This window comes from Pelodiscus sinensis, chromosome 22, assembly GCF_049634645.1.
Source record: "Pelodiscus sinensis isolate JC-2024 chromosome 22, ASM4963464v1, whole genome shotgun sequence".
NCBI classification, from domain to species: Eukaryota; Metazoa; Chordata; order Testudines; family Trionychidae; genus Pelodiscus; species Pelodiscus sinensis.
The window spans coordinates 21,422,916-21,445,340 of record NC_134732.1 but is presented as its reverse complement, the minus strand read 5'-3'; the positions used below and the strand labels follow the sequence as shown (position 1 = coordinate 21,445,340).

The window sequence follows — 22,425 nt, the reverse complement described above, 5'->3', positions numbered from 1 at the left end:
CATAATACAAATTACTCTCAGCCTGCTAGGAAAACATGCACACACAGACCTAGCCCCTTGGCTGACTTTGACTCTCACAACAGGAGTAGAATAGTGATAGAAATGGAGTAGCTACAGGAGTAGCTGAGCTACCATTTAAACAACAGCACCATCTACTGATTATAAAACATTACAGAGCATTATTTTGCTCACAGGTATTTAGATTAGCTATCTTCTTTGTCCTGAGACATAATACAGGACTACGTAGCACTTTAAAGACTAACAAGCTGGGTCTGGCCCACGAAAGCTCATCATCTAATAAACCATCTTGTTAGTCTTTAAAGTGCTACATAGTCCTGTATTTTGTCTCAGCTACACCAGACTAACACGGCTACATTTCTATCACTTCTTTGTCCTGACACTCCATGAAGGAGTTGTGATATTTGCTGGCAGTATTTTTTTTTTTTTGCCTGAGGATGGAAATTTCCTTTTCTAGAGGGGTTGCACTTTTCCTCTAGAAAACTGTATCAAAGCTTGTAATAAATCAGACTATGACATTTTAGATATATTTATCCTCAAGAGATGCTTGGTTCTGCTTCTGTACAGAACTCGATTCTGTTAATACTGAGCAGTGCATCTGCAATTTTTCAGTTTCACAGTTTTTTTCAACCATGGAAATAAACGTTAAGCTGTCTTTTGAGGTAACATTTTTCATCGTTTCCTCACCATAATATCTATGGGCCCTCAAAATTAAGTGAAATCTCTTTCTGTCCTGCTTGAGAACACTATTCACCTCCCTTCATTATAGCAGATCCTTATAATGACCATATCCCACTAGGTAACTTTCAGCAAAGCATTGTCAGGGACACTTATCACTTGATCTGTGTGAATAGGTGAGTCTTTCACCACACTCTGGAGGTGGTAAAATTAGGGTTTAGCCTGATCTCTAGCAGAAGTGAATTCCTTAGCCACAGTGACAACACTCTGATCCTGAGGTGGCCAAACAATCTAAGGCTGTGTCTACACTGGGCCACTTATTCCGGAAAAGCAGCCGCTTTTCCGGAATAAGCTGAGAGATGTCTACACTGGCCCCTTGAATTTCCGGAAAAGCAGTGACGATTTACTGTAAGAAATCAGCTGTTTTTCTGGAAAAACTATGCTGCTCCCGCTCGGGCAAAAGTCCTTTTTCCGGAAAACTGTTCCGGAAAAGGGCCAGTGTAGACAGCACAGTAGTCTTTTCCGCAAAAAAGCCCAGATCGCAAAAATGACGATCGGGGCTTTTTTCCAGAAAAGCGCGTCTACATTGGCCACGGACGCTTTTCCGGAAAAGCATTCTGCCAATGTAGACGCTCTTTTTCCGGAAATACTTATAATGGAAAACTGTTCCGTTTTAAGCATTTCCGGAAAAAGGTGCCAGTGTAGACATAGCCTCTTTGTCAGCTGACGCATCCTATTTGTGGATGGGGGACAGGAAAATAAGATATCTGGGTCTTAAGATTTCTGAACGCCTCTATGATCTTCTGATGATGAATCTTCCTGAAAAAGCAGCTTTTGCCCACCTCCTTTTCCTTTGGTTTTGCAGGATTTTTGTAATGACCTTTTCTTACTCAAAGGGATCTGATTTATTATTATCAAAACCCACACACCAGAACAGCAGTAGGAAGAAAACCCCACTGAGGCATAAGACAAGATCACATTCACATCTAAATGCCCCTTCTACTGGAAATTTGTTACCGGTGCGCTGCAAAAGTAGAGTTTGAACTTCCGTTCCTCATGCACACATAACACCTACCAAAGTCAATGGATGTTCCATATGAAAAATGATTGTAGGCTGTAGCCCTGGAAATATAAAAAGGATCTCTCAGCAATTAGTGCAACACAGAGTCCATTATAATTTTTACCTAAGTCTAAGTAATGCTGATATTAAATTATACTATACTCATAGTATGGAAGAAAGTTGGATGTGTGATTAAAGCACAAACTGAGAGTTGTTCTACTCAATCTTTGTGAATACTTGCTGTATGTCAGTCAGCAAGTTATTTAAACTCTCTGCAGAACAGTTTACCCAATTTTAAAACTAGGATAAAATATTTCCTTGATGAATTGTTAGGGAACTTTGTTAATATGTATAAAGTGCTTTGAGATTTTAGAATGAAAATTGATATAGAAGTGCAAAGTACTATTATAGTTTGAAGTACTATGTTTCATTATTTAATTAATTGCATATGTAGAGAAGTTGTCTGAATAGGTATTAACATCATGCAGTGTCTCTGATGGCATCAGCTTTAAAGCCAATAACACTGTTCTACAGCCAAAATGCTTCTGAAATAAATGTAGTCAAACCTTACTAATTCTGGGTCACTGAGAACGAAAATGATGCTTAAAATTGTTGATTGGCTCTAGTTTTCAAGATATGCTATTGGGTCAGTATATACGACCCTTGACTTGCGAATGGTGGAGGATAAGTGAGTTATAAAGGGAAGGGATCTCAATTTAAACCAGAAATGACTAAAATACATCTTTGACTGGATCTATTAATAAATCTATGACTGGGTTTGGACAGTACTTGCTTTTTAGGTAAAACAATGAATGATGCAATCTGAAGCTGGTATTGCATCATACATGATATGAATTGCATCATGTTATTCCTAGAAGCCACGGATGTTTTGCTGCATAATGGCAATGTTTTGCCATCAATTCCAGTTGGTCATGCAGTCCATATGAAGGAAACCTATGACAACATGAAACAACTTTTGAGGTGCATAAACTAAAATCAACATCAGTGGCAGCTTTGTGGTGATTTGAAGGTTGTTGCTCTCTTTCTTGGTCTGTAGAATGGATACACAAAGTACTGCTGTTTTCTCTGCGAATGGGACAGTCGTGCAAGAGATTCCCACTACATCAAGATAGATTGGCCACTCCGACAGTCATTGGAGCCTGGGAGGAAAAGTGTTCAGCATCCACCACTTGAATCAAGGAAGATTTTGTTACCACACTTACACATGAAGCTGGGTCTGATGAAGAACTTTGTCAAGGCCATGGACAAAACACAAGCAGCTTTCAAGTACCTCCGTGGAAAATTTCTAAGGTTAAGTGAAGCTAAGATAAAGGAAGGTGTCTTTGTTGGTCCTCAGATTCGTGAACTTCGTCGAGATGATGCATTTGACCATGCACTGCGTGTTAAGGAAAAGATGGCATGGAAAGCCTTCCAGTTAGTGGCAATAAATTTTCTCAGAAACAACAAGGCAGACAACTACTGGTTGTTGGTGGAAAACCTCCTCAAGGCATACAAAAGCCTTGGTTGCAACATGTCACTAAAGATACATTTTTTGCATTCTCATCTAGATTTTTTTCCACTGAACTGCGGAGCAGTGAGTGACAAGCATGGTGAGCGATTTCACCAGGACATTGCAACAACGGAGAAACGCTATCAGGGCAAATGGAGCCCATCAGTGCTTGCAGACTATTGCTGGACAGTGACAAGAGATGCTCCATTTAATGAATACAAGAGACAAGCCAAGAAGCACTGAGTAGACACTGAATAGGACTAAACTATGTACATAATAGTTTTTTGCCTTTTGTTTCATAAAAAATGTTATTTATATAACCCTTTTGCTGATTTTTAAAGTGTTACATAAACAGGACAGGTGAAATATTATCATGTAAAGCAACCATAAACACATGAAAAGACCTAGGTTTACAATTTATGGTTAAAACTCTACTATCTACACAATATATATAGACGTAAAATGTAAAAACTTAAATATCTTGGAAACAGTAGTCAATCAGTTGTTTTAATTGTCATATTTGAATTCAGCGCATCAAAATACATAATAAATAGCACATTTTATCTCTGAAGCAGACAACTTCTAAAAAATTGTAGACCAGTGTAATAGCAGCTGTATGGCCATAACATAGATACCCAATATTAATAACATGATATTGTTTATTGCACATGAAACATCCAGTTTCTGCAGTGTACAGGTGAAAGTGTTAGGGTTGCTAGCATAGGAGACTTATTCCTCCCTTTCCTTGTTATAATAAAGTGATCCAAATGCACAGTTACAGAAAACTTGACCATTGTTGGCATTTGTGAGTAATATAGGATTCTCATTGCCACTCATTATCAGATAACATGAAAGGAAAATTAACCAAAAGTAACAAAAGCTTGGAAGTAATTGTAGGTATTAACTTACTGATGTTAAAAATCATTGATGAAAAAGTAAAAATATTTTGACAATAAATGTTTAAATTCCGTCTCTCTTCTTCTGTCAGTGTCTTTTTCTCCCAGTGATTTTGTGCATATATATGTATATATACACACTGCTAAGTAACGAGAAAGAACCATATGATATTTCAGGAACTATTTAGAAATAGTAAATGTGGAAGTTACTTCTCCAAGAATTAATCACTTATTTCTTTCCTTCTTTTATGCTATCGAATCACTTTGAAATGACTAATTGTTTGGCATTTCCTTCTTTTCTATTTTAAGTTGCTGAGCTTTTCTGCCATTGATTTGTCATTTCAGTTTTGTGGCTGCTGTAGAAATTTTCTTCTGCAGTTTTTATTTTGTTCCTCTTTTTTATATAATGGCTTATTCTTTCTTAACAGCTCTTTAATTGCTGTACAGTATGTGTGCCAAATTGTGTTCCATTTATGCCTACTCCATCTATAGATTTCAAATGATAGTAAAGAATGGCATAAACATATATGGACCAATTGCAGTCCTGGGTAAGTAGCTAGAAATCCACTGAAGTCTCTCAGAGGTGTAGTCAGGTTAATGTGTATCTGCAAAAACAATGAGGAGTCCTATAGTAACTGAGAGACAAACAGTTGTATTTGGGCATAGGCTTTTGTGGAATGCATCTGACAAAGTGGTTTTACCCGCAAAGGCTTATGCCTAAATAAATCTATTAGGGTACGTCTATACTAGCCCCCTAGTTCGAACTAGGGAGGCTAACGAGGGTTACTGAAATTGCAAATGAAGCGCGGGATTTAAATATCCCGCGCTTCATTAGCATGTTCCTGGGCAGTCGCCATTTTGGAAACTGACTAGCCCGGAATAACTGCCTGCGTCTACACGCAGCAGTGAAACGGGAATTCGAAGTAAAGCCCTTAACTCGAATTAGCTGTTAAACCTCATTCCACGAGGAATAACAGCTAATTCGAGTTAGGGCTTTACTTCGAACTCCCGTTTCACTGCCGCGTGTAGATAAGGGCAGTTACTCCGGGCTAGTCAATTTCCAAAATGGTGACCGGCCGGGAACGTGCTAATGAAGCATGGGCTATTTAAATCCCACGCTTCATTTACAATTTCGGTCGCCCTCATTAGCCTCCCTAGTTCAAACTAGGAGGCTAGTGTAGACGTACCCTTAGACTTCAAGGTGCCAAATGACTCCTCGTTGCTTTTACTGAAATCGCTGTTAATGGGGCAGCTGCACAGAAGCCAGTGAAATATTGAAAAGCAGATTTGGGGCTTTTTCTCTCTTCATTAGCCAGCTTTTTAATTTTAACCTCAGGTATATACAACAAATTGCTTTCAAATGGTCTCTCTTGAGCACAGGATAAGTAATATGAGCTACCATAAGATCGGCCAGACTGGGTCAAACTAAAGGTCCATCAAGCCCAGTGTCCTGTCTGCCCACAGTGGCCAATGCCAGGTGCCCCAGAGGGAATGATCAGAACAGGGAATCATCATGTGAACCCTACCCTGACTAACAGAGGCTAGGGACACCATTCCTACCCATCCTGGCTGATAACTATTGATAGACCGATCCTTCATGAATTTGTCTAGTTCTTTTTTGAACCCTGTTAAAGTCCTGGTCTTCGCAACATCCTCCGGCAAGGAGTTCCACTGGTTGACTGTGCATTACATGAATACATAGTTCCTTTTGTTTGTATTAAGTCTGTTAATTTCATTTGGTGACCCCCTAGTTCTTATGTTATGGGAACAAGTAAATAACATTTTCAACCTGTGGAACTCCTTGCCAGAGGAGGCTGTAAAGACTAGGGCTATAACAGAGTTTAAAGAGAAGCTAGATAATTTCATGGAGGTTAGGTCCATAAAAGGCTATTAGCCAGGGGATAGAAATGGTGTCCCTGGCCTCTGTTTGTCAGAGGCTGGAGAGGGCTGGCAGGAGACAAATCGCTTGATCATTGTCTTCGGTCCACCCGCTCTGGGGCACCTGGTGCTGGCCACTGTCAGCAGACAGGATACTGGGCTAGATGGACCTTTGGTCTGACCCAGTACGGCCCTTCTTATGTTCATTATTCACTTTCTTCACAATCCAAACTGACTCCAGATTCCCCATGAACCAGATCATGAAAAGTGCTTGTCTTTGAGGCCAGTGTATTCCTACCTTAGCTTAAATCCTCAACATTATGGTTATGCTCTCATGCCTCACAAAGCAAGTAGCACAGGTACATCTGATCCCATCAAAAAGACCTACTGCCACACTAACGCTATCTGCTAGTGTCTACCTTTGAGATCTAAGAGAATTTTATCATCTTCTTGCAGGATGACAATACATCTGCAGACCAGACCTTACCAAAATCTGTGACAGGACAGATGAGTCAGATTCTCTTGCACGAATTAAGGCAAGATCAGTGTGGTATTTTCTTAGCTATCAAAGAACATAATGGTAGTCAACAGTGGCACCAAGAGATTTCTGTAATTTGATTATTCCTTCTTATGATTTATTTTAAATATGCATACTCTCTCTATAAACACCTGTACCTAATATTTCAATCATATAACACAGTGGTCCCCAACCTTTTGGGGCTGCTGGGCGCCTGGGGGTGGGGCCGCCATGTGCCTGGTGGAGGCACTGCACATGCGCCATGTGCCTGGGGGAGGCACCGCACATGTGCTGCGTGCCCGGGGCGTGGGCCACGTATGCACCAGGCGCCCAGGGCCCGGGGCCCAAGAATGGCTCGGGCTAGCCCTGGTCACTAGGTGGGCGCATATAAATGCCCCGGCGGGTGCCATGGCACCTGCAGGCACCGTGTTGGGGACCACTGATATAACACATATTAACAGTCCTCTCTAGGAACACCAATGAAAGGAAAGATAAATTAGGCTGGTAATGTGTCAGATAGTATGTGCACAGATCTGAAAGTGTTAGCTCTTTCCTTTGCAGGGAGCAATGATATAATAATTCTATGCAGTGTTGTTGTAACTTATTAGCAAGAAAAGGTGGGTGAGGTAATATCTTTTATTGTAACAGCTACTGTGGGTAAAAGAGACAAGCTTCCCAGCTTACACAGATCTCTCACAGAGCTTCCTACTTTCAAAGCCTTTTACAGATATTAAATAATTAACGTCACCAAGTTTCCTTTCTCATTCATTCTGAAAACTTGCCCTGGTGACACTAACTACTGGATAAGATGCTTAGTTATAATTTCCTCTCACGCACCTTTTGTCAACACAGCCCTTTGGGAGGTAAGTGACTCAGCTCCATCAGTGCTCAAGGTGCAGTTGTTTGCACTGTGAGAAGAAAAGCTGGTTAGAAATTTTACAATCGACGGGTTTGGCGGTTACATCAGAATTGAAACTTTTTGCTTGAATTTCAACAACATTTAAGGAAAATCAATATGAAGCACTCCCCTAAGGATCTTATCAGAGTGAAACATTTCAAATTTTTTCGTTTTGAAACAACTGATCATTAGGAAATGTTTGTTTTGTTCTGATTTGGAACTAAAGCCATTTTTGAAATTTCTGAATGTTCCACAGAATCAAAATTCTGGTGCTTTTTAAGCTCTAGTCAGGAGCTTTTTTTTATAATTTGTCCTTTTACTCTTTACTTGGGCATAACTCCTAGCACTGTCTGTTTGAGAAATGCAGGCTATGGCCTTGCTTTTCCAAGTGTTCCAGTAAGTGAAAATCCAAAATTCAGCATGTTTAATTTTTCCATATGAGCCCAGCCAAAAAAAACACTGGGCTTTCAGTCGAGGCTGAGACTTTCAGATGAAGAAATAGGTGAAACAAACTAAGATCAAAGAGAGGGGACTGCAGATATCTATTTGAGCTGGGTTATATGTGTCTAGTATCTAGATTAACAGTGAGATAAATGAGGTGGAGATGAAGTCTCCCCTCAGAAAATAAATGGAAGTCCCATACTATGAAAGCAGAAATCTGAGTCTGTAGATATGTAACAGCCTTTGTATCTGACCTCATAGCATAGAATATGCTACTGATATGGCCAAGAGGCCCCTACCCTGGTTCATACATCATTACATATCAAGTTGTAAAATCAAATGCAGTTAAACTTTATGCTCCCTGAAAATATTCGGGATAATGCCTTTCTGCTTAAAATATGAACTGCACCCTTTAGCTTCAATAATCACCCAGGAGAAACAAACTGGCAATTGGCCTTGTTACATTTCTCTTACAACTCCAGCAATTATAGAAGGCTTTGTGAATGGAATAGGAATTTTGTAAGTTGCCAACGCATTGTGGCCCTGTGTCAGTTTCTCACTGTAGAATGCTTCTGTCGGCGTGGGACCGCACACTCCTCTGATGCAAAGTGCCGAGAAAGAAGAAAACACAGCCAGATGTGTATGTTTCTGATTGTGTCATATTTGCCATCACACAGCTGTAAGTAAAAAAAGCTTTGCAAAAATGTAATGACTTAAACATTACACTGTGTTTGAGGGGTGTTGAAAATGTATCAGTAGACCTTGTATACTTGCATGTGAAACACGACACTCATATGAGGCGTAATGAATTTCAATAGGCCACATTCACCCCCAGGGGCATCAATGGAGTGGAATGAGGGATGTATCTAGCCTGATTTGCTTTAGGCACAAGTACAGAAGAATCACAAAGCAGTGACTCCCTTTGGATACAATTGTAAACTATCTACTGCTGAAATGCCTCACAAGTGAAAAATCATGTTTAATTTCTCAGAGCCCCAAGTGGATTGCCCAACAAATAACAGTAGCTTACACAGAGCACCTTTTATCCTGAAGGATATCAATGTGTTTACCAAACTGATACATACACTATATACCCAGGGATCACTTCACCCAGCCCTTACAAGACGCAACTTCTGGCGTGACTCATAACAACAGTGCACAACAGAACTAACCAACCATTAGATAAGTCAGCGGAGAATAACGTTGCCATTGAGAACTCCACGGGGAATTACGTCAGGCAGAATGTAATTACCCAAACTAAATTTTAGCGAGGTGACGGCGCTTAAAACCTCCATTCTTGCAGTAAATTGCAATTGGATGCTTTTCCTGACGCTACAATGGAAGCCAAACTTCTTTTACTGTCAGTCTATCTAGCTTGTGTTTAAAGCTTTCACTCTTGTGCTGCAGCAGGAAAAAACACAAAGTCATGATCATTGAGTACAGAAGAATGAAAGCGTTCATTCAGAAATGGCTTGGTAGGGTTGACAAAATCAGCTGCTCTTTCTGTACCACTGGCTGGAATTAACACTGACCTCATCATTACTACAAGTCAGCCGAATGACTGATTTGGGCTTTTAACCTGACAATGTGTGAGTTTTTGCTTTAGATTAACCTAGTGTTCTAAAGTTTTGAGGTAAGGCGCAGTGCTCTTCCATGACAATAGTAACGCTAATTACCATGACAAAAGGCATTTACATGTGGTACCCAACAATTCTTATCTCCATTTTAACTATTATTATTGATCCCATTTTAAAATGACCCAGAAAGATTAAACAACTGGCCCAAAATCACATAGTGAGTCACTGGGGCTATGTTTAGACTGCAGGATTCTTTCAGAAGAAGTTTTTCCGGAAGAGATCTTCTGAAAAAACATCTTCTGAAAGAGCGCATCCACACTGCCTAAATGCATCGAAAAAGTGATCTTTTTGAAAGATAGCATCCACACTGAATGGATGCTATCTCGCATTTCAGCTGTGATTGCTATGGACGGAGTGGCCACCAGGGCATCTGTGCTTTTTCCTCTTTCCTCTTCTTTCAAAAGAACTCCCTCTTCTCCGTCCACACACGCATCTTTCCGAAAGAGCTCTTTTGGAATAAGGCTTCTTCCTCATAGAAAGTAATTTACCAATGTCGGAAAACCCTCTCTGTTCTTTCGATTTTTTTTTCAAAAGAACACGATTGCAGTGTGGATGTAAGTGTTTTCGGAAAAACGGCCATTTTTCCAAAAAAACTTTGTAGTGTAGACATAGCCTCAGTGGCAATCTCTCAGCTTCAACGTTTAGCCAACCAATCAGCTGTAGCGATCATTCACCATTTGGCCACAAGAGCTTGATGACCCAATGAGCCAAAATCAGAGTAGACTGGATGAACCCATGTAATAGGGTTTTAATTCAGTGACAGTGCTCAGTTGAAAACCCTAGACACTCCAAAGCCAGTGTGCAAAAACTGCCCATGTAGGATGCTTAAAAGAACACTGCCAGATTAGTGGCAAATTAAGTTTATTTTAAACATGCCATCCGTCCTGGGATCTCAGATTTTCTTTCTAAAAAAAGTCAAGCAATTTCTTGAATTGAACACTAATGCCTCATTGCTTTGACAGAAAAAGAAACATCTTTATGTTAACTTTTGTAATAGGTATGTTTGGATGCGGGGAGTGCACTTCAGGAGTGCCTTGCATTGATAGGCATATGAAGGACTAGAATCATACATGGAATTGCAATCTGAGGAGCCATTCAGAGCTGTGTGTGTGTCAATATTGTAAAGCATCTGTCTACTTTATGCCTGGGTTGAGCTATTTCTGCTGTACCTTCATTTACATGAACAGAAAATGTTTTTTTATGAACGGGGGGCTGACAGACTTGCCAGGCTCGTAGACAAGATGGGGAGGGACTGGTTCTGTGCTTATGGAAGGGGCGGAGCTTCAGGCAGAAGGGGTGGGGCTCGTGGCAGCCAGCCTTAGCGCTGCCCACCGCACACTGTGCTGGTCCCCACACCTTCCAGGCAGCCCCTGAAACGTGACAACGGTGATTTAAAGGGCTCAGGTTGCTGTGGTAGCAGTGGCTGGGAACCTAGGGCCCTTTGAATCGCCAGGCCCCGGGGCTATGCCCCCTTTACTCCCCCTTGTCAGCAGTCCTGTTTGTGAAAATACATTTTCACCCAAAAATGCTTACCAAAAAATCAAAGATTAACAATAATTTTTGCAGGATGAGTCTATTCTGTTAATGTAATACTTTGGGGAGGGCCCTCTCATGGCTGAGATCTAGAAGTATAAAGAACATCCATCCAGTATATACAACATAACCATATGGCATGCATGTGCAATACAGCTTCTCATGCAGGTTACTCAGAATTGTTATGGCATCATTATACAACATATTTACAGAAGGATGTGATGTGATTATCTAGCTCTGTGAATCTAAGTTATCACTCAATTACTAGACAGGGTTTTAGTACATATAGATCCAATGATTAAAAGTTACTTGACCTCAAAATGCAACAAAAACCTATTAAAACAAATTTCACACTAAGAGAAAGTTAAACAGAATTCAAAATGATTAAACAGAGGTAGGAAGATGTCACCGACATAAATTCTTTTTAGGTGGGTCTATGGGGATACATTGAGGGATATAAAATATCTGCCATCCAGAGCAATCTGGCTCACGACCTGGGAAAACAAATAAACAAGTAATTTTATGAGCTAGAGATAATAGTAGTCAACAATTTAGAAATGTTTGTTCTAGAGCTAGAGTAAGGTACTAGACTAAGGTGGAGCAAGGTTCAGGCTTTAGTAACATGACAGATAGCTTAACACCTTACATAACTGCATTCATACTAGTTAATATCTGCCTGCAGGAGACATCAGGAGCATGTCTATTCTACAGGGAAGATCGACGCTGCCATGGTCGATTTTCCGGGGTTCGATTTAGTGAGGACGTGCAAAATCAAACTTAAGAGGGTGCCACCGTTGGCACCGGTACTCCTGTTCCTCACGAGGAGTAAGGAAGCCAATGGGAACATTTGCTCCTGTTGACCTTCTACTGTGTGGATGGCGATTTAAGATATGTCAACTCCAGCTGTGCAGTTAACGCAGCTGGAGTTGCGTATCTTGGGGCAACCTTCCTCTCTAGTGTAGGCTAGGCCCAGGTATCTGCCTAACCCAAACACCATAAAAACTATCTGGCTGTGTCTAGACTGGCAAGTTTTTCCGTAAAATCACCTGATTTTGCGGAAAAACTTGCCAGCTGTCTACACTGGCAGCTTGAATTTCCGGAAAAGCACTGACGATCTCATGTAAAATTATCAGTGCTTTTCCGGAAATACTATGATGCTCCCCTTCGGGCAAAAGTCTTTTTCCGAAAGATTTTTGCGCAAAAGGGCCAGTGTAGACAGCACAGTACTGTTTTCCGCCAAAAAGCCCCGATCGCGAAAATGGCAATCGGGGCTTTTTGCGGAAAACCGCGTCTAGATTGGCCACGGATGCTTTTCTGCAAAAAGTGCTTTTGCGGAAAAGCATCCTGTCAATCTAGACGTGCTTTTCTGAAAATGCTTTTAACGGAAAACTTTTCCGTTAAAAGCATTTTTGGAAAATCATGCCAGTGTAGACGTAGCCTCTGAGTCAGAACAGGATGGAATTTCCAGGAACTAGACCAACAATGAACCATCCCAATTGGTGCTTCATTTGCAGTGAAAGAGGTACTGGCAGCGGCAGATTTAGGGCAGGGCGAGCGGGGCGGCTGCCCCGGGCCCCGCGCTTCCCGAGGCCCTGCACATGGGCCGTGGCGCCACGGCGCATGTGCCGTGTCAAAGGAGGGGCCCCGCAAAATTTCGCTGCCCGGGGCCCCGTGGCACTCTCATCTGCCCCTGGTTACTGGGGCTCAAGCAGGTTGTTTTTTTTAACATTCATAACTGATATAGCAAGCCCAGTGGTGCAGGGGCTACAAACTGCCAAGCCTAGAGGTGCCAGAGCTGAGCCCTGGCACAAAAGCAGCACTGACCTCAATCTAAGCTTACTTTGTGTAGCTTGGTTGTTTGCCGTGTCCTTTGTATTTGTTGGTAGGTCTCCCAACCCTAACATTCTTTTAATGTAATATTGTACTGAGAATTTAGAACGCCAGGAGAGCTAAATGTAAACCCTAGAACAGAGACACCGGCTCCATTTTAAGACTGCAGCTGCCCTCCCCCAAGCAACCGAACATCACCGATAAAAAAGGAGCGGGTGTCTAGTTGGTTTCTCACACGTGAGGTGTATGTTTTCTTTCATTCAGCAGCAGAGATGAGCTACAATACAGTTGCACAGTGTGTATATGTGTAGAAATCGGGAGGCAACATTTCTCAGGCTTACAGCCAAAAGCCAGAATTGTGTAACTTTTACATTGCAGCTGTTGCATGGTATTTTATATAATATATGAAAAAGGGAACGTAGAAGCCACTTGGTTTTTTTCTGCCAATAATCTCCAGATGCTAATCATATGAAAGATAGCACTCACTTAAGACAGGAGGTAGGTCCTGTGTCAATCAGGAGGGCTGTTAAGCTCTGTTTTATGTTTGTAAAACCTAACGTATTGGAGGAAACCATGCAAAAGTTTGTAAGCTGCAGATGGAGGTAAAAGAAGAATATGTAATAAGATACTAAGCAAATGATAATGCAACCTACAGACAAACAAGTGGCAGAAGAGAACCACGTTCCCTGGGTGAGAAGTTACTTATATTGTAATTATTAATCTAGTACCCCCCCATACCCACACAGCTTTACTGGAGATGCCAGATAACACCCCCCCCCCCCCCCCGCCTCAATTCATTCACTCCTTGGCCTCTGCGATGCTGCTACAAGGTTGCCTGTGGAAGATCTGTAACTGAGAGTCTCTCAGACCCCTGAACCAGTGCACAAACCCACTGACCTCATGTTTGGGCAACTACAATATTTTGGCCAACAGCTTGAATGTGATAAGATAGAGAGGAAGCATCAGGAGATGCCGTCAGGAAGGAAACGTAGGAAGGCCTGAGGAAAGAAGCAGAGGGGTTTGAGGAGAAGAAAGGACTCGGCATGTGGCGCGTTGGAGACTCTTCGGCACGTGGAGCGGCACGTAGGGAAGAAGACATGGAATACAGACAGGGCTGGCCTTACCATGAGCCAAACTGAGGCAGCTGCCTCCGGTGCCAGACTGTGTGTGGGTGTCACCCCTAGAACTCAGAGTGTAGAAAATTGTGTCTGCTGCTGGCCCAAGCAAGGGTGCATGGCTCCCTGCCTCAAGTGCCAAAATGTTGAGGGCCGGCCCTAAATACAGAGAATTGTTCCAAGTCGGAGGGTTTCCATGTCTCCCGCACCTCCGTACCCGCCACAAATAAATCCCAAGGCTGATACACTTTACCAGCCAAAAAATGAAAAGCTGGTAACTAGGCGTCTCATTTCATGTGCAATATCTATTAGACAACATTGTTTCAAGCGTCAACCTTGAAGAACAGCTGGGGCTGAATTGAACTGGCTCAGGCTGCTACTTGAAACGATCAAGGCTCTTTGGTGTCTGTGGTCAGCTTCTTCACATCTGACATAGGTGTGCTGTCAGACTCGTATCTCATCTCGTGGGTTTCCTGTGCTAATCGCGTAATGCATCTTAGTGTTCGCAGTTCTATACCGTTCTTTTTAACGCTTGCTCAGATTTGGCAAAGAAAGATTCATTCCGGATTTTGTTGGATCCTCTGCATGAGACGCTGAATGAAAGTCACATTCTGCAGGTGCTTTCGAAATGCCGAGTGACTGTGGGTGTGAATCGTTCGCGTTAGACACAAGCCTGTGGAACGAAACCCTCCCTAAATGCACAGAACAGGTGCAGCATGAAAAGCAGGAATATAGACTTCTCCCACTGATGTAAAAACAGCCATACTGGGCCTGGGCGTCCAGTGGCTTAGGCGGGGGGAGGTTTTGCTTTCCAAAACCGCCACCCTGGTCCTGCCTACACTACGCCCCCAGAACACCTGCTGTAGGCGTATGGGGGGGCAGAATGTTGCTGCCCCCAGCGCCGGCCTTCCCTGCACTCTGGGGTGGCTCGGGCCACGCTGCCACCTCCCTTCCCGTTGCTCTGGAGCCGGGAAGGCTGGAGCCATGTGGCCTCCTCCTTCCCTGCTGCTCCTGGGGGAGGGAGACTCAGGTCATGCGGCCTCCTCCCTCCCCACTGGTCTGGGGATGCTAGGATGCATACATGCGCTCTTCCCCTCCCTGTGGTGGGGGGCGGAGCCTCAGCAAAGGGGGCAGGGCTGTAGGTAGGGCTGGGGTCTCCCTCCCCCAGCCCCAGCCGCCCATGATACCGGGTCGGACCAATGATCCATCTAGCTCAGCAAGCCCGCAGAGTGCAGCATGCCCCCCAGCCCTTGGTGCAGCGCTCCAGCAGCAATTTAAAGGCAGCAGCAGCCTTTGAATTGCTAAGCCCAGGGGCAACTGCCCCTCTTTGCCCCCCCTTTGTCGGGCTGATTCGTGCCACGTGTAGCCCTGGTTTTAATGGCATCTGGGACCTGTAAAAACATTTTTCAGTTGTTTCTAATTTGTCCGCAGCTGTTCTCCCCCAGAATTACAGACCCATGAAAGAGCGTGTGAAAGGCAGGTAGTGGCTTGGCTTGCTGGCCATTTGACCCCCCCCCCCATAACTTCAGGAACCCTCCCCCCGTCAGCTGGCCCCCCCCCCCCAGGCCCTGGGTCCAAGAACCCCGAGGAGCCTAGAGGAAGCTCACGCATGTCTCCACTCAGACCACTAGCCCTGCTGGCTACTGCAGCTCATCCTCAGCAGCTGAGCCTGCTCTGAGCTCGTTCTCATCCAGTCGCTCGCTTGTGTCCTTTTGCCCCGACAACAGGGACCCCGGAGCTCAGGCCACAAAGCCACCAAGAGCATCGCTCGCTGCTGCGCCGAGGCTTTTGCGCCTAACCTCTCCGGCTTCCTCCTGTCGCCTCTGCATCCTCCCCGCTTGCTACCCCGCCCGCTCTCCTGCACCCCGGCCCGGCCCGGCCCCACCCCAGGATCCTCCCCCTGCGGCTGCTCAGTGGAGGACAGAGCCGCGAATCGCTCCGTGCCCATGTGCAAGGCCCTTCCCACCGCCGGCCCACGCCCCAGCCCAGCCCAGCCCCTGCGCCGCCTTCCTCCAGCCAGCCGGGCGCTGCAGTAGCTTGCCAAGGGGTCTCCTGCCTTTAAGCAACAGCTGCAGGTAGGTCCTAGGCGCTAGCCCCGGGCTCGTCTCCCCCGGCCGCTCCCTGCTGCAGCCTGGAGCCCGTCTCGGGCGCAGGAGCTGCCCTGATCCAGGCGGGCACAGCGGGGGCGTGTCGCTTCCCCCCCCCCCCAGCTGCTGGGGAACAAAGGGGAGGGGGCGTAAAGAGCCTTCCGGTCCCGTCTGGGGAATAAGGGCCCCGATCCCGCCACTGCTGGGCCCAATGGGACGCAGCGAGTCAGGAGGGGTCCCGGAGTTCTGATCCTTGGTCAGAAGTCGCGGCAGCTCCCCCAGAAGGGCAGGAGCGGGAGGCAGCCGCGCCCCGAAGTGCGGGGAGGCCGTGTGCGCCCTGGAGGGGGGTCCCCAAGAGCCGCCGTGCGCCCTGGGCTGCGCGCAGGGGGGACCCGCCGTGCGCCCTGGGTTGCGCGCAGGGGGGACCCGCCGTGCGCCCTGGGTTGCGCGCAGGGGGGACCCCCCGCAGATGCGCCGCAGGGAGCTACGGGAGGGCGAAGGCTGCTGCTGCCGCTCATCCCCTGTCCACAAACCCACCTAAAATAGTGCCCGGGTGCCCGCCCCGCCCTGGCTGGTATCGTAGTGACCGGGCGGGACCACATCCTGGCCAGGAGCTGGGCGCCCTCCACTCTCCCGGCCTGCCCGGGGAGGCGAAGGTGCGCAGCTGCCTGCAGGACCCAGCCTTGATTCTTTTCGGATGCATCGTGAATGCTTCTTCCTAATCCCAGAAGGGCGGGGTATGTCGATATTTAAATAAACTCTCCGTCCTGAGGCGCTGACAGTATTTCAAAATCTGCAATACAACTCATTAAAAAAAAAAAATCAACCCCCCCTGCAAGTTACTAATGGTGCTGGCTGCAGAGCTAACTTTGTTTTTTGGCGCACCCCTTTTGGCTTAATGGTGAAAGTTAGATGCTGCATTTACACTGAAACTGAGTGGCTCATTGGAATTGAAAGAATATTTACATATTTTACATAGCCAGTCCACAAACCTTTCCTTAGCCCAGCGACACAAAACATAAGAGTCAGCGGTACAAATATTAACAGATAACATTTTGTTTAAAGTTTTGTTTTCAGTCTTAGCCGCAGAATGGACCAGACTGCTTTTTGGGTGCCTATTCTGGGTGTTCTTTTTGGTAATTATGTAGCACTCTAGGGTAATTGCTGCTGTGAATTTTATATTGTTGTAAATTCTAGCAGACAAGATGGAAGGTCACTGTGAGTCATTGTTTGCATATGCACACACCCACATCAATGGGCATTACTGAAATGGTTTTGGATGGCAAACCATAGTGGAAATAGAAATCTAAGACTGCAGCAGGGCAGGGTTTTTGATTATGATTATTTTTTGGTGCCTTGAAAACAAACATGCAAACAGAATAGTCTCCTTTTGAGAAAATATAGTAATATAGAACAGCTGATGGAATAGCTTTTGGTATCAGTTCAAATTGATTGATATTAATGGCTGATCACAGGGATGATTTCAAATGCACAGTAAGGTGTTGAGTGCAGTATAGACAGATTGGGGAAATCTCAAAAGAAATTATTAACTTTGGAAGGCAAACTGATTCAAAGTAGAAATCCTGTTTTGTAATGAGCACAGCACTGTACAGTATGTGGAGCAGACAAGCGCTCTATCCTTAGAATCGTACCATCTAAGAGTGAAGAGAATGTATTGCTTAGGATAAACGTCCCCGGACGTGAACAAAAAATGTATGTTCAAAATCAGCAGTGTAATGCGCGGTAGGTGAGATTAGTGACAGGGCACCTGCTGTGTGATTTGTCATTACATAAGTAAACTAGCAACACATCATATATTTTGTGACATCTTTACACAACAGTTTGTATGTTTCAAGGACTTTTTTTTTAAATTCTCATAAAATCACTGACAGTGTTGTTTACGTTTCCCCCCAAAACTTAGAAAGATTGAAATATGCCTGTTTTTGTGGCTCAAAACCAAAATTACTCTGGTGAAATCTGATATAGAAATCCTGCAGAAGCCTCTATTCCATAACATCCCCCCTGCTATTCTTGCAAATCTTAATAATAAGAAATCTGCGAAGATTGTATTGGTGGATTTGCAGAGGAGATGAGCGGGCAAAGGATCATCTTCCAGTGCTTTACAACTGATTTAGGCTAGATGCCAAATGCTGGTAAAAATAGCACAAGTCTATTCACATTAGTGCCGGGAATACTGGGAGCTTTGTGTTTGTCTTCGGCCTGGAGTAAATATGTTTTGAAAACACTATTTGAATGGAAATTTCAAAGATGTATACACTTAAATGTATTTAAAATGTTTCCTAGGAAGAGTGTTTATAAAGTTATGGGGATGACTTGTTTCAAGGAGGCCTCATTAGTAAGTAGATCCTCTTTGAATAAACTGCTTTGAATGTTAACTTGCTTTTGGATGTAAAAAAAAAAAAAAATCCAACTTTGCTAACAAGGATCCTACCATCATTCTTTTTCCTGAGTCTGTTATTTCTCTACCTGATAATTGCAGTTCTTTCCATCCTCCATAGCCAGCTTTATGCATGATGCAAGTTTATTGGCAAACAAACTTCCTTTTGCTGGGGGATGGCATGGCTCAGCTCAGGATATTCCTACTTCAGGATAAAAGGGGGAGCTTATAGCATCTTTCCTCCTCTAGGTTTCTCAAGCGGCTTTACAAAGCAACGAGTCTATAACAGAAGTGGGCAATCATTTTTGACTGGGGGCTACATCAGAAATGGTTCAAGTGGCCTTAGGCCGCCCCAGAAGAGGCGGAGCCTCAGGCAAAAGGGGCGGGGCCAGGACACTTCTGTGCTTCCACTCCCACAGACCCTGATTTGTCTGGGGATCACACTAAGTCTCCCCCCCCCAAGAGAACCACCAGCTGTTCTGAACAGCTGGCGGTTCCCTCTAGGTACCCGTGTCCCTGGCAGCGGGAGAAGACTCCACGTGATATCCCCTGCTGCTCCCAGGTCAGTCAGGACCTGGGGTGGAGGAGCACGTGAAGTCTCTCACTCCCTGCCCCTGCCCTGCAAGAAAGCACCGTGCTTAGAGATTCTCAGGGATTCAACTGCATTGAATGCACTGGGAGCTAGGTGGGTACCCACCTGCCACCTGTGTCTTTGAAAAACTAGCCCGTCATAAAGCTGAACTTGTCAAACAAACCTGGCACAATGAGTGGCTATTTCCCACACCATGATGACAATCAACATGTGGGGAGGGAAGAGGGACTAACCGAAGCAGAAATCAAAACTTTCCTCTTTTTAAACGACTAAAGAACAGCAAGGCAGAAATTAGGGAGAGTTCTGTTTGTTTCAACTGTAATCTTAATGTTACCTAAACTCAACCCTTGTCATCATGCGTGTTTTAACCCAGGACTGTCATTACCAAAGCGCACATCTCTACCAGCTGAGCTGAAGGTGGGGGCAGCGTGAGCTGATTGCAGTAATGGGCAGTTGTCTTCTATAGACGAATTCCTAGAAGGGAGAGGTTGCATTTATTTTCATAGAACCATACAGCTGGAAGAGACCTCAGGAGTCATCAAGTCCAGCCCCCTGCCCGAGGCAGGACCAATCCAACTAAATCAACCCAGCCAGGGCTTTGTCAAGCTGAGACTTAAAAACCTCTAGGGATGGAGATTCCACCCCCCCTCCCTAGGGAACCCAGCCCAGTGCTTTACACCAGTGGTCCCCAACCTTTCGGGGCCGCTCATGCGCCGCACGCCCGGTGGCGGGGTCACACATGTGCCGTGCGCCTGGGGGCGGGGCCGCCCATGCGCCTCGCGCCTGGGGCTGGCACTGGCAAGTGTCGCGTGCCCAGGGTAGGGGCTGCCCATGTGCCATGAGCCCAGGGCAGGGGCTGCCCGGGGCCAGCACCGTGCATGGGCTGTGCGCCCGGGGGCAGGGCTAGCCCAGATGGTTTGGCAGGCGCACATAAATGCCCCAGCAGGCGCCATGATGCCCTCGGGCACCACGTTGGGGACCACTGCTTTACACCATGCTACAGACTACTTTCATAGTACAGAAGTGTTGCTGTCAGCTCCACCTATAATCCAGTCTAACACTTTCCACTACAAAATCCTGACATCATAAATATTTTATATAGATTCATAAGCAAATACTTCAGGCAGCTCACAAATTGTGAATGTGTCTGCCAACTTCACAAAGTTGGATGCAACAGCTGCAAAAGGAGAAGTGCTAACCGTGTGATAAGAGCCCTTTGATAACGCACAAAGCAGTTTTTAATATATTAAAAAAAAAAAAAGCCCATTCTGAGTGCTGCCTTATATGGATTTGAATACAACAGCTTCTTTTGTGGTGCAGGAAAGTGATCTGATCTTTTTGGTGGGAACCATGCCATTCTGAAAATAACTGCCATGCACTTGGTGGTTAGATTTGCTTTTTCATTCTCTGCAAATCTGATCTTTCTGGTTTGCAGCCTGAGCTTGAACATCAGGGCAGCTAATCAAGAGCTGTCAGCTGGAGGAACATGCCGGGCAGGGATGGGCCACTTAGCACTTCAGCATGTCCCCATTTTTACTCTTGCCTCAAGAAGCAGCTTTTTTGGAATGGGGCAAGAGTTAGCAAATTGCATTGAAGCCGGTGGAACTTTGAGTCCTTCATTCAAGTCAGATCCAAATCACTATTAATGTAATTGTCGAATAACTTCTGTAAGACGCTGGGTAACGCTGGACAGCAAAAAGCAGCCATTTCAAGCTAGTTTTTGTTCATTTGTACAGCATGTAAAAACGGGTTGACAATGTGTAGTCGACTGCATGATTAACAGATAAGCCTGGGCTTACTGGTTAATCCTATTGACTACATGAACTCCCCCCTCCCTGCTGCCTCTGTATCAGAGGCAGCAGCATGGGGGGGGTGAGGGAGGGCTGTGTGCGCCAGCTTCTGCGGAGCCACCTCCCCCTCCCCCTCCGACACAGGCAGTGAGGGGGAGGGGGAAGGCTGGTATACATGGTAAGTAGCTTTCAAGTCAGCTCCTCACATGTATCGGCTTCCCCCTATGCTGCTGCCTCTTTATCAGAGGCAATGGGGGTGGGAGTGGGAAGGAGCCAGTGCTCGCAGAGAGCCGGCTTTTAAGCCAGCTCCCCGCGAGCACCGGCTCCCGCCTGCCCCCTTGTGTGTAAACGTGTAACTGCTAAAATTTTAAATGGTTACACGTTTATACAAATATAATTAACATCCCCATTTAGAAATGCAGGAATTGCCACTGTCTAGTTCAGTGTTGTCTGACACTAGCAATATCAGATGCTCCAAAGGAAGAGTTAGGGAAACCACACTGTGGATGTTCTCATTTTCTGTATACATTTCTCATCCTATTTTGAATCTTTCTGAACTCCTGATTCAGTGATATCCAGTGGCAGTGAGTTCCACAAGCATCAACTGGAATAGTGCATCTAGCTTTGGGCACCACTCTTTAAGACAGATCTGACTAAATTAAAGGGGTTCATAGAAGAGCAACAAACGATACAAAGTTTGGCAAACAAAACCTCTGAGGAAAGGCTGAAAGAATTGGGCAAGTTGAGTCCGTCTGGAGGAGAGAAGAATGGAAAGGGGTGGGAGACACAATTTTCAAACATATACACATATAGTATAAAATATATAAATAATATAAAGTGATTTGTTGGGCTGTTCATGTCCACCTAACGTAGGACAAGAAGTAAGTCAGCTCAGTTTGCAGCAAGAGAGATTTAGGTTTGATATTAGAAACAAAAGTTTTCTGACTACAAGGGTAGTTAATCTTTGGAACAGGTTACCTCAGGAGATCAGAGTGTCCCCATCCCTGGAGGTTTTTAAGATGAGGTTAGACAAACACCTGTCAGAGATGGTCTCGGTTTACCTTCCTCAGCATGGGGGCAGGGCTTGGTGACCTTGTGAGGTCTCTTCTAGCCCTACATGTCTATGGTTATGTCCTACCTAAAATGTCTCTTTATCCTTTGTAAATTTACTGCTTTTCAGTGTCATTTGTTCTCCCCTTGTACTTGTCTTACCAGGAGGGATACATAGACATACCTGATTTATCTTTTCTGTGCAAAAAATTATTTTGCGTACTGCCACCTTGTCTTCTCTTGTTCTCCTCCACAACGTCCCGGTCTTTTCAATCTCGATGTGTGTATATCACTCCACACTTACAGGTATAAACAGTTTTAGGAGGCTGAGGGGATAGAGAAAAAGAGCTTAAAATTAGAGATGTAAAGGTTAACCGGTTACCTGGTATGCATTAGGCTTATCCGAATGCTTACCGGGTAACCAACCAACGGTGCCAGGCTGCTCCTGTCTCAAGCCCCCAGTCCCGGCTGCTGGGGTGGCCCAGGTTGTCACGCAA

The 22,425-nt window shown here is 44.9% G+C and overlaps 1 protein-coding gene and 1 long non-coding RNA gene across 5 annotated transcripts in view; one reads left to right on the top strand and one right to left on the bottom strand.

Annotated features, from left to right (window-relative positions):
* Positions 1-22,425, bottom strand: part of LOC112545416 (uncharacterized) — a 37,151-nt gene that overhangs the window by 10,198 nt on the left and 4,528 nt on the right. For all 4 annotated transcript variants that reach the window (XR_003088878.2, XR_012897180.1, XR_003088877.2 and 1 more), the window contains exons 2-5: positions 22,113-22,254; positions 19,423-19,562; positions 7,395-7,465; positions 1,772-1,818 (exon numbers count right to left, since the gene is read on the bottom strand). This is a non-coding gene — a long non-coding RNA (uncharacterized LOC112545416). The remainder of the gene's footprint in view (positions 1-1,771; positions 1,819-7,394; positions 7,466-19,422; positions 19,563-22,112; positions 22,255-22,425) is intronic.
* The window catches only part of GSN (gelsolin), a 50,280-nt gene continuing 43,797 nt past the window's right edge, over positions 15,943-22,425 (top strand). Inside the window, 3 exon segments of the mRNA XM_075905465.1 lie at positions 15,943-16,007; positions 16,009-16,086; positions 18,403-18,454. Of these exon segments, the coding sequence (XP_075761580.1) occupies positions 15,958-16,007; positions 16,009-16,086; positions 18,403-18,454 (180 nt within the window). The 5' untranslated portion in view covers positions 15,943-15,957.